At 39.6% G+C, this 11,854-nt stretch overlaps 1 protein-coding gene across 1 annotated transcript; it reads left to right on the forward strand.

Moving 5' to 3' along the window:
• Positions 1-8,869: 8,869 nt before the first annotated feature.
• Positions 8,870-11,572, forward strand: LOC124674474. The gene is made up of 2 exons (XM_047210518.1): positions 8,870-9,183; positions 11,428-11,572. Exons 1-2 carry the CDS (start codon positions 8,956-8,958, stop codon positions 11,509-11,511), a joined length of 312 nt encoding a protein of 103 aa, XP_047066474.1. The 5' UTR covers positions 8,870-8,955; the 3' UTR covers positions 11,512-11,572.
• Positions 11,573-11,854: the final 282 nt, after the last annotated feature.

Raw genomic sequence — 11,854 nt, forward strand, 5'->3', positions numbered from 1 at the left:
ACATGCATAGCAACTCACATGATATTCAACAAAGAATAGTTGATGGCGTCCCCGTAAGCATGGTTATCGCACAACAAGCAACTTAATAAGAGATAAAGTGCATAAGTACATATTCAATACCACAATAGTTTTTAAGCTATTTGTCCCATGAGCTATATATTGCAAAGGTGAATGATGGAATTTTAAAGGTAGCACTCAAGCAATTTACTTTGGAATGGCGGATAAATACCATGTAGTAGGTAGGTATGGTGGACACAAATGGCATAGTGGTTGGCTCAAGGATTTTGGATGCATGAGAAGTATTCCCTCTCGATACAAGGTTTAGGCTAGCAAGGTTATTTGAAACAAACACAAGGATGAACGGTACAGCAAAACTCACATAAAGACATATTGTAAACATTATAAGACTCTATACCGTCTTCCTTGTTGTTCAAAACTCAATACTAGATGTTATCTAGACTCTAGAGAAACCAAATATGCAAACCAAATTAGCAAGCTCTAAGTGTTTCTTCATTAATGGGTGCAAAGTATATGATGCAAGAGCTTAAACATGAGCACAACAATTGCCAAGTATCAAATTACCCAAGACATTTTAGAATTACTACATGTAGTATTTTCCAATTCCAACCATATAACAATTTAACGAAGAAGAAACTTCGCCATGAATACTATGAGTAGAGCCTAAGGACATACTTGTCCATATGCTACAGCGGAGCGTGTCTCTCTCCCACAAAGTGAATGCTAGGATCCATTTTATTCAAACACAACAAAAACAAAAACAAACCGACGCTCCAAGCAAAGTGCATAAGATGTGACGGAATAAAAATATAGTTTCAGGGGAGGAACCTGATAGTGTTGTCGATGAAGAAGGGGATACCTTGGGCATCCCCAAGCTTAGACGCTTGAGTCTTCTTAGAATATGCAGGGGTGAACCACCGCAAGCTTAGAGCTTTCACTCTCCTTGATCATATTGTATCATACTCCTCTCTTGATCCTTGAAAACTTCCTCCACACCAAACTCGAAACAACTCATTAGAGGGTTAGTGCACAATAAAAATTAACATGTTCAGAGGTGACACAATCATTCTTAACACTTCTGGACATTGCATAAAGCTACTTGGACATTAATGGATCAAAGAAATTCATCCAACATAGCAAAAGAGGCAATGCGAAATAAAAGGCAGAATCTGTCAAAACAGAACAGATCCGTAAAGATGGATTTTATTAGGGCACCAGACTTACTCAAATGAAAATGCCCAAATTGAATGAAAGTTGCGTACATATCTGAGGATCACTCACGTAAATTGGCTTAATTTTCTGAGTTACCTACAGAGAATTAGACCCAGATTCGTGACAGCAAAGAAATCTGTCTCTGCGCAGTAATCCAAATCTAGTATTTACTTTACTATCAAAGACTTTACTTGGCACAACAAAACTCAAAACTAAGATAAGGAGAGGTTTCTACAGTAGTAAACAACTTCCAAGACACAAATATAAAACAAAGTACTGTAGCAAAATAACACATGGGTTATCTCCCAAGAAGTTCTTCCTTTATAGCCATTAAGATGGGCTCAGCAGTTTTAATGATGCACTCGCAAGAAATAGTATTTGAAGCAAAAGAGAGCATCAAGAGGCAAATTCAAAACACATTTAAGTCTAAAATGCTTCCTATGCATAGGAATCTTGTAAATAAACAAGTTCATGAAGAGCAAAGTAACAAGCATAGGAAGATAAAACATGTGTAGCTTCAAAAATTTCAGCACATAGAGAGGTGTTTTAGTAGCATGAAAATTTCTACAACCATATTTTCCTCTCTCATAATAATTTTCAGTAGCATCATGAGCAAACTCAACAATGTAACTATCACATAAAGCATTCTTATCATGAGTCTCATGCATAAAATTATTACTCTCCACGTAAGCATAATCAATTTTATTAGTTGTACTGGGAGCAAATTCAACAAAGTGGCTATCATCATATATAGGAGGCATATTGTAATCATAAAAGAAAATTTTCTCCTCAATGCTTGGGGGACTAAAAAGATCATGCTCATCAGAGCCAGCTTCCCCAAGCTTAGAATTTTCCATAGCATTAGCAACAATGGTGTTTAAAGCATCCATAGTAATAACATTCCCATTAGCATGCATATAAAGTTCCATGGGTTTTTTAATTCTCTCTTCAAACACATCATGTCCTAATTCAAGATAAAGTTCATAAAGATCTCTCATATTTTTGTTGTTTTCCATTATGCTTAACTAGTGAAATAAAAACATGCATGATATTAAGTAAAGTAAAACAAGTAACTAATTTTTTTGTGTTTTTGATATAGCAAACAAGATAGAAAATAAAGTAAAACTAGCAACTAATTTTTTTGTGTTTTGATATAATGCAGCAAACAAAGTAGTAAATAAAATAGAGCAAGACAAAAACAAAGTAAAGAGATTGGGAAGTGGAGACTCCCCTTGCAGCGTGTCTTGATCTCCCCGGCAACGGCGCCAGAAAATATGCTTGATGGCGTGTAACTCACACGTTCGTTGGGAACCCCAAGAGGAAGGTATGATGCGCACAACAGCAAGTTTTCCCTCAGAAAGAAACCAAGGTTTATCGAACCAGGAGGAGCCAAGAAGCACGTTGAAGGTTGATGGCGGCGGGATGTAGTGCGGCGCAACACCAGGGATTCCGGCGCCAACGTGGAACTCCGCACAACACAATCCAAAGTACTTTGCCCCAACGAAACGAGTGAGGTTGTCAATCTCACCGGCTTGCCGTAACAAAGGATTAACCGTATTGTGTGGAAGATGATTGTTTGCAGAGAAAACGAGTAAAGAACAAGTATTGCAGCAGATTTGTATTTCAGGTATTAAAGAATGGACCGGGGTCCACAGTTCACTAGAGGTGTCTCTCCCATAAGATAAAAGCATGTTGGGTGAACAAATTACAGTCGGGCAATTGATAAATAGAGAGGGCATAACAATGCACATACATGTCATGATAAGTACAGTGAGATTTAGTTGGGCATTACGACAAAGTACATAGACCGCCATCCAACTGCATCTATGCCTAAAAAGTCCACCTTCAGGTTATCATCCGAACCCCTTCCAGTATTAAGTTGCAAAGCAACAGACAATTGCATTAAGTATGGTGCGTAATGTAATCAATAACTACATCCTCGGACATAGCATCAATGTTTTATCCCTAGTGGCAACAAGCACAACACAACCTTAGAACTTTCCGTCACTCGTCCCGGTGTCAATGCAGGCATGAACCCACTATCGAGCATAAATACTCCCTCTTGGAGTTAAGAGCAAAAACTTGGCCAGAGCCTCTACTAATAACGGAGAGCATGCAAGATCATAAACAACACATATGTAATAACTTGATAATTAACATAACATGGTATTCTCTATCCATCGGATCCCGACAAACACAACATATAGAATTACAGATAGATGATCTTGATCATGTTAGGCAGCTCACAAGATCCAACAATGAAGCACAATGAGGAGAAGACAACCATCTAGCTACTGCTATGGACCCATAGTCGGGGGGTGAACTACTCACTCATCACTCCGGAGGCGACCATGGCGGTGAAGAGTCCTCCGGGAGATGAATCCCCTCTCCGGCAGGGTGCCGGAGGAGATCTTCAGAATCCCCCGAGATGGGATTGGCGGCGGCGTCTCAGTAAGGTTTTCCGTATCGTGGTTCTTCGCCTCAGGGGTTTCGCGATGGAGGCTTTAAGTAGGCGGAAGGGCAACGTGGGGGGCCACACGAGGGCCCCACACTACAGGTCGGCGGCCAAGACCTGGGCCGCGCCGCCCTATAGTGGCGGCCCCTCGTGGCCCCACTTCGACTCCTCTTCGGTTTTCCGGAAGCTTCGTGGCAAAATAGGACCCTGGGTCTTGATTTCGTCCAATTCCGAGAATATTTCGTTACTAGGATTTCGAAACCAAAAACAGCAGAAAACAACGAACGGGCTCTTCGGCATCTTGTTAATAGGTTAGTTCCAGAAAATGCACGAATATGACATAAAGTGTGCATAAAACATGTAGGTATCATCAATAATATGGCATGGAACATAAGAAATTATCGATACGTCGGAGACGTATCACCTTCTTATGTCATATAGTAAGTATTCAAATTGATAAACATGGTCTAGGCATATTCAAACCAGAAAAATCATGTATCTACCCCTAACCCTAAACTCTGTCTTATGAAGTCAAGCATGAACGGAAGTGGTTTTTGGTTTCAAACATGGTAAATTCAAGAACCTCCCAAAAGCTTCATTTTAGGGTTTCTAAGAGAAGGATCCAGACTTACCTTTTCATTTTCACATGTTAAACTTATTTAAATCTTGCTCAAACCTAGGATTTACCAAGATTCAAATGGGCATAGAAATCAAAAAATGAAATACCAATGCACATAGTCCTCTTATGTCATATAGTAAGCATTCAAGTTGATAAACAAGGTCTAGACATATTCAAACCAAACAAATCATGTATCTACCCCTTATCGACCCTAAAATTCGTCTTATGAAGTCAAGCATGAAGAGAAGTGGTTTTGGGTTTCAAACATGGAAATTTCAAATACCTCCCAAAAGCTTCATTTTAGAGCGACTAAACGATCGTTGCTTATCTTTTCATTTTCATGTTTTAAACTTATTTAAAGCTTGGTCAAACCTAGGATTTGACCAAGATTGAAATGGGCATAAAAATTCAGACAAAAAATCTAAAGAATGAAAAACCAAAGAACATAGCCTTCTTAATTATGGCATATAGTAAACATTCAAGTTGATAAACAAGGTCTAGACATATTCAAACCAGAAAAATCATGTATCTACCCCTAACCTTAAACTCTGTCTTAGGAAGTCCAGCATGAAGAAAAGTGGTTTTGGGTTTCAAACATGCATGGAAATTTCAAGAACCTCCCAAAAGCTTCATTTTAGAGTGACTATGAAGGATCCATGCTTACACCTTTTCATTTTCATGTTTTAAACTTGTTTAAATCCTGGTCAAACTTGGGATTTGACCAAGATTCAAATGGGCATAAAATTCACAAAAAAATAGATAAATGAAAAACTAAAGCACATAGTCTTCTTATGTCATATAGTAAGCATTCAAGTTGATAAACAAGGTCTAGACATATTGAAACCAGACAAATCATGTATGTACCCCTATCCCTAAACTATGTCTTATGAAGTCTAGCATGAAAAGAAGTGGTTTTGGGTTTCAAACATGGAAATTTCAAAAACCTCCCAAAAGCTTCATTTTGGATTGACTAAGGAGGATCCAGGCTTAGTTATTCATTTTCATGTTTTAAACTTGTTTAAATCTAGGTCAAACCTAGGATTTGACCAAGATTCAAATAGACATAAAAAATCAACTGTTTACAACAGCACACAAAATAAACATGAAATTACATCTAAATCCCTAACTTTTACATGGAGGACCCAGGCCGAAAGCAAGAAATGCGATCGGGTCTTGAATCTTGATGCGTCTTCTCTTGACAAAGAAGATCGCTGGGAGTTTGCGTACGTACATCACGTCACTTGTGCTCACTGAAGTGTGGGACCTGACGCATGGGCAACACACGTAAGTGACATGGATTCAAGGGTAGGGAAGCCAAGAGAAAAAAACGAGAATTTGGACAAAAATAACCCAATCTTGCTAGTATGTCGAAAGTTTGTTTTTCCCAATCTTTTTGACTTTGGGTTATTTCTGTCTATTTTGCCGAAAAACGAGGACAGAGACTGGAGACGAGTTGAGGATTTCTGGTGTCAGACTGGAAACAGTGATGCATCTAGCTTCAGAGTACGTCAGATTAAGACTTCCTGAGCAACACTAGTCTGACGTAAGTACAGTGTATACAGAAAAGACAGGGACCCGACATTGCTACCCACGTCCCTCTGCGCCCCTTCAAAGAAATCATACTTCGTACTAGAATCTCGAATCGTAGGAATTAGTCTGACACGATTTCTGATTGTTTAATTCATAGGATTGCAATTTTCAGAATTCATTGACAATACATTTTTATATAAAAACAAAAAATCCTTCATTGTGTAACCGTATGTTATTTTTTTTTTGGTTTTCACACGTAATCAAACGTTATTGGATCCAAATACCGTTGTTTCTCAGTCCTATATATTTGGAGATGATCATCACTCTCTAATCATACAATTTTCATATTCCCGCACTTTGAAAATCTTGCGAATAATCAAAGCAGCCAAAATTTATGGTGTGTATTGTATATGTTTATGGCATGCTTAGTTTCATCGAATATTGTTTGGTTGCATCGCGGGGAAACCACGTGAATTTATATTAATTGTTGCATGTTTGTTTGTGGTGTGACCAACTGCTTTTGCAACGAAACAACCCCCCCCCCCCACCATGCACGCATTGTTTGGGTCGCATGCATGATGTGTACAAAATGTTAAAATAGAAATAATACAGGAATTGAATATGATTGCATGTTGAATTAATCCTATATGAAAGAAATCACACAAATTTGAATTGCATGTTCTTTGGTTGTAGTGCTACACAAAAAACACGTGAATTAGTATGAACTAGCTGGTTGGCCCGCGCAATTGCGCGTCTAGCATTGAAATAATTGAATCTGTCATTTCTGTGTTCATTTTCTTCCTCGTACCATATTTTGAAATAATTTAATAGATATATTAAGAAGCCAAAACTGAAGATCTTCATTGTGTTAAATCTGCACGATCCTAATAGGTGAAAACAGAAGATTATTTTTTTGTTGGAATGAACCCATGCACTTTGAGATACCATACCCACTTTCATTATACACTACACACACCTTTTAAAAGAAATAATTATATATACTTCCTCTTTTGATGAAATAGTGCACCCACCCTGATTACTATATTTCGTCCATCTGATCATTTCCTATGTTTATGGGAGTCCGATGAACAAATCAATGTAAAGAAAAACATGGTAACGGCTTTGTGCATCTTACCTATGCAAAGATCAGTGTAATGCTTAAAGCTTTTGAGTAATAAAACGCTCTTTATCGAGAAAAAAAGACACGGTGTGCCTGCTACTGGCCACGACCACCATGACAATGAGTGGAGTGGGTGGATCAAGATGTAAATTACGTCCCTTATGTTTTTCTTGACATGCCCATATATAGGAGAGTGTTCTGTTTGTGTTTTATACTTCTACATCCGACTGTACCATAAATTATGATATTTGCGTTTTCTACTTCTACTTCTGCATTTTTCTCACTTGCAGAATCAGACTTTTTTATCAACAATAAAAATTTAGATACAAAGCTTCTATGAGCCATACACCATGACCTACATAACATCACATTGAAATGTTACATATTCCTACGTTTCAAAATATCTGAATGTAGGATATAGTACTCTCGTGTGTGCATCTTCTGTAATTGGTGGAGGTGAAGCTAAATCTCCTAAAATAAGATGGTTCGGCACCTAGATGCACAGTAAAAAATTAATCTGGCATCCCTGTTATCGTGAAATATTTTTAAGACCAATGTTCACAGAGTACTCTTTTTAACTCGGGAGAGTAGGAACTAAATCTAATGGAGATATGCAGCAAAGCCAAACTACTTCTCGCACAAAGCATCAGACAACACAGACCACGCAAATTGCAGGAAAAGAAAGAATAGATAACAGAAAAAAGAGTATGTGGATCTGCTTCGTCTTCTGTGCTTTGATGTGACGCCTCACAAGCAGAAGTTTTCTCTCCTGGTGAGCAGCCAATCGTCCGTGTATTCCCATCAACGGCGGCCAGAACGGCATCAAGAGTTCTTCTTTGAGGACGGCTGATAGCTTGCTGTACGGCTATGATTTTTATCTTTCATCATGCATGGCTCCACCGTCGGAGTCCATCCTGTGAGCGCTGATGTAGAACGAAACGGCATGTAGAAATATATTTCGTCAGTCCAGTGGGAATATGGTGCCTCTTTTCTTATCTACTAGGAAGTTAGGCGCGGCGGCACGCCGCGCCCGTGGGTGCATTTTAACCTGGTAATGAACCGATTAATAAATTAAATTTTTTCTTCATCTATTTCTCTATATTTAGGTATATTGAAGAAATATTTGTGCCAATTGGATAGACCTTGAAAGAAATGTTGCTTCTTTGTTAGTCAATTCTAAGAGAATCCGAGGGATGTGACATTATTGCATAAATAGGAAAAACGTGATGGCGGAGATTATTAATTTAACATGAACAGAGTTAGTTTTCTTTGATTGTATTTAAACAAAAGGGTATCACATTTATGGCACCAAATTAGTATCATTAGATTCATGATGTATTTTTTTCATATTTAACTTTTTGGTTTCATGAAAATTATTATATTGTGCAAATATGATTTTGAGATAATTTGCCTTTTGGAAATATACTCTTTTGAGGGAGTACACGTTTGAGCATCCAAAAATACAAAACAACTAAAATATACAATATCGCTCTGGTGCAAGAGTTCACAATTTATTTCTAAAATTATGTGAACATAGATGTAGCTAAATGTTGTCCCTTTTTTCTATCTGAATTAGCAAGTCAATTTATCATCAAATATAAGTAAAATCAGGATAAAAGGTAGTAGCCATATTCAACATTCAAGTATTCTGGATCTACTCTAGCACACCAGTACATAGCGTCCTCACCAGTCGCCGGCACCCCGTCTCACTTCCTCTACCTCAGCGTGCATCACTTCAACTGCTTGCGCTATCAGCCTAGTATCACGTAAACAATTAAACTGAGCATGTACTTTAACGTGTTAACCCTTTCACCAACATCTCTTCTTTTTTCTTGAGGGACAGCCGGCCGGTCGCTCCATCCCGTGACTCTCTGTATCTCACTCTCTCTCTCTTACAGTCACAGACGACCTAGATCCAAAATAAGCGGCGGCAGCTCGGGGGAGAAGCAGGACGACGCAAGCTGAGGCAACGACGACGCCCGTGTCCGGGGGGCGAGTTCTATGCCCACGTACCAGCAAGGGTCGCCATGGTGGCAGCCGCAGTGGGTTAGGAAGGTGAGCCTCGCGGTGGAGATGGCATTTGCGCATGCTATGGCGGCCGGGCGTGCCCTCGAGCCATGTGGCGCACTGGCGCCCAAGATGTCTATCCTTGCTGCGGCGCGGCGCGGGGATCTCATCGCATCGAGCCACCGAGTGCTGACCGGAGCATTCAACAGGAAAAAACTAAAGGTTCGCAATTTTTCTTAAACTCTAAACTTTTTAGCTATCAAAATGTATGGCCAATCTGGTACTCATACACCACTCGTTTCTCCTCTGATTTATGATTCTTTTACTTTGTCTGTTCATTGCAAAATCGCTGCTCAATCTGGTGTAATTTATACTTTCTGAACTGACAAATTCAGCCTGAAGTTGACAATGATATTGCATTATGGACTCAAGAGAAATTACCTTGCAATTAAGCATGTAGGTTGTCGCTTCTGTGATAACTTTTCCGTTAACTTGGTGAATTTGGATTTAACAGAGTAAAAAAATTGATGCACATTGAAGCAGAACATAGAGAGCACATTTTTTTCCGGAATAAGACTAATATTGTAATGAACATTATTGTGCTGGGAAAGTAAAAGATCCAGCACATTTTAATTTAACACGTAAATGAGCACCTTCTGTTATGTCATACAGAAATGAAACAAATATCCATCAAAAGGAAAACACAATATCATGATACACCAGGAGATTTCTAGTCGGTTCATAATCGATAAGAGCCTAGTGTTGGCAGCCCCTTTCTTCTACCTCTGAAATTCACACAGGAAGAAGATAGGTAGATAGTGGAGACACAACACACTTAGGCAACACATGTATTTCCCACATAGTGCACCTGTATTTAATGATTGACTTGCTAAGATCTGTTAACCTGATTATAGTTCAGTCTTCAGTGGGATGTATGTGTTCAATTATCTGCACTGAAGCTTCAACTGTCCATCCAGTCCTCCATTGAAATAGAAAGAATTTTATACAGTGGCATAAAGGATAATCCTAATCAATACTGTATATAGCAAGAATGCATTGTCATTTAGCAGCTTAACACGAACCCAGACATGTACATTTGATTCAATAAATTCACAAATATGCTCAAGATCTGCCATGTCTGAATCGGGCTCAAGACGTAGAACTACTATGGAAGAATATTTCTTAGTAGCAGCATTGTCAATCAACGCTGGTGAAATATACCACTCAGCTGGATGGACCACACGTGTCGTAGATACATTAGGCACAGTGGAATATGTGTACCTCCTTGTAATTTCATGGAGACACCGTGCTTCCTCCACAATTACAGTATATTTGTTAACAGAGATGCTGCTAACCTCGATGAACCAGAATTCTCACCCACTTAGTCACCTGAATAAGGATTTGCTGTGCTGGTAGGATAATCTAGCTAGTACGGTCATAATAGTTCACTTTATCTAATCTAGCCTTAGAGCATGTTCCGATGTAATGATGGGAGAGGCGACCAAACCTAGGGCTATGTTGTACGCTTCAGATGGGCTCCGCAAAACTCTTATCGACTGGATCTTGTACCCTAGAGAGAGTAAGACTAATTAAAGAGCAGGAAAATATAAACCGTCAAATTTCTCATATCGAAAAGTAGAATTTGATTTTTTATCTTTTAAAGAAAATAGTTACCATAAACGTACGTAATGAAACATTGTTTACATAACCATGTGTAGTTAGACCGTTAGACCTAACAAATAGCAAAGATTTCAGGATTTACTTACCATCATATGAGAACACTATTCAGATACTTGGAAACCATTATGTTTGATCTCCTAGGGATAGATAGGTAAAAGAAATCAAAATTCATGGCTTGAAGATGAAAGCTACAGAATACAAATATTACTTCCAAGGTTTAGAACCATATACTCATTTGAAAAGAGCTTAAAACAATACACCTATAGAAAATTAACACTCAAAGAAGCCATGAAGCTGCAAGTGTTGTACCTGCATCATGAACGGAAGAGATGCTGTGAAGTCTGCCAAGCACGGAAAGTAGTTGATGGCGCAGTGCTCTGAGAAGAAGTGATCACACATGGAGAGCCGAGCGGTTCCGCTGTCAGTGCAAGGGAGTACCAAAAGTAGAGCCAAGGCCAAGCATCAACTTTGGCCTGACAAAAGAATAATGCCTGATTAACCCCTCTGGTAATAATCATCGATCCAAGTGCTGACCTCTAAAAACTACATACAACCGTACAACCAAAGAAATCAATGCAATAATATGCATAAAAGGGAAAACCTTGCCCTACATATACATTATCTTCATGAGACATGCAGATGGGGAATGTTTAAACTGAAGAACAAACTGAAAAGTTAAGAAACATGAATCTGTATTGTATTGAAAGCAGAAACACTGCTTACTGCCTTTGCATCCTCGAAGTACCGCAACAAATTTATAACTCCTGTTCAATGAAGTTGATGCAGAATGGAAGACTGCAAATCAGTGCAAAGTGGGGCTCCTGCCGAGGTACACTCATGAAAGGCGACAACAGGCCAGCAGAAAAATGAAGCTCGAGTGGGATGCTGATGAATAGAACCACTTCGATGAGCCATAGGTGAAGTGGCGTACCTGTGCCACCACCCGCCGCGTCGGGGTTCCCTTGGCCGCTCGCGCAAGCTCCTCCGCCAAGCCTCCTCAGTTTTGTGTGGCGTCCCGCACGGACGACATGCCCAAGGCGGTGGAGGCGGACGGAGTTCCTCTGCATCTCGACTTGCCGCATGGGCACCATAGCGCTGGCAACGGGCTGGTCGCCTTCGGAGCCGCCGGCAGCCGTGGGGCAAGGGGCGACTGTCAGGATCCTGGTGGATCTGACCGGAAGAGAATCATCAAGAACAGGAATTTGAGGGGAAT

This window comes from Lolium rigidum, chromosome 7, assembly GCF_022539505.1.
Source record: "Lolium rigidum isolate FL_2022 chromosome 7, APGP_CSIRO_Lrig_0.1, whole genome shotgun sequence".
Taxonomy (NCBI): domain Eukaryota; kingdom Viridiplantae; phylum Streptophyta; class Magnoliopsida; order Poales; family Poaceae; genus Lolium; species Lolium rigidum.

Bases quoted from the DNA above. Each gene is read 5' to 3' on its own strand.
- LOC124674474 (XM_047210518.1), top strand. From the start codon at position 8,956: ATGCCCACGTACCAGCAAGGGTCGCCATGGTGGCAGCCGCAGTGGGTT. The intron at 9,184-11,427 runs GTTCGCAATTTT...AAGTTGATGCAG, and splicing joins TCAACAGGAAAAAACTAAAG to AATGGAAGACTGCAAATCAG.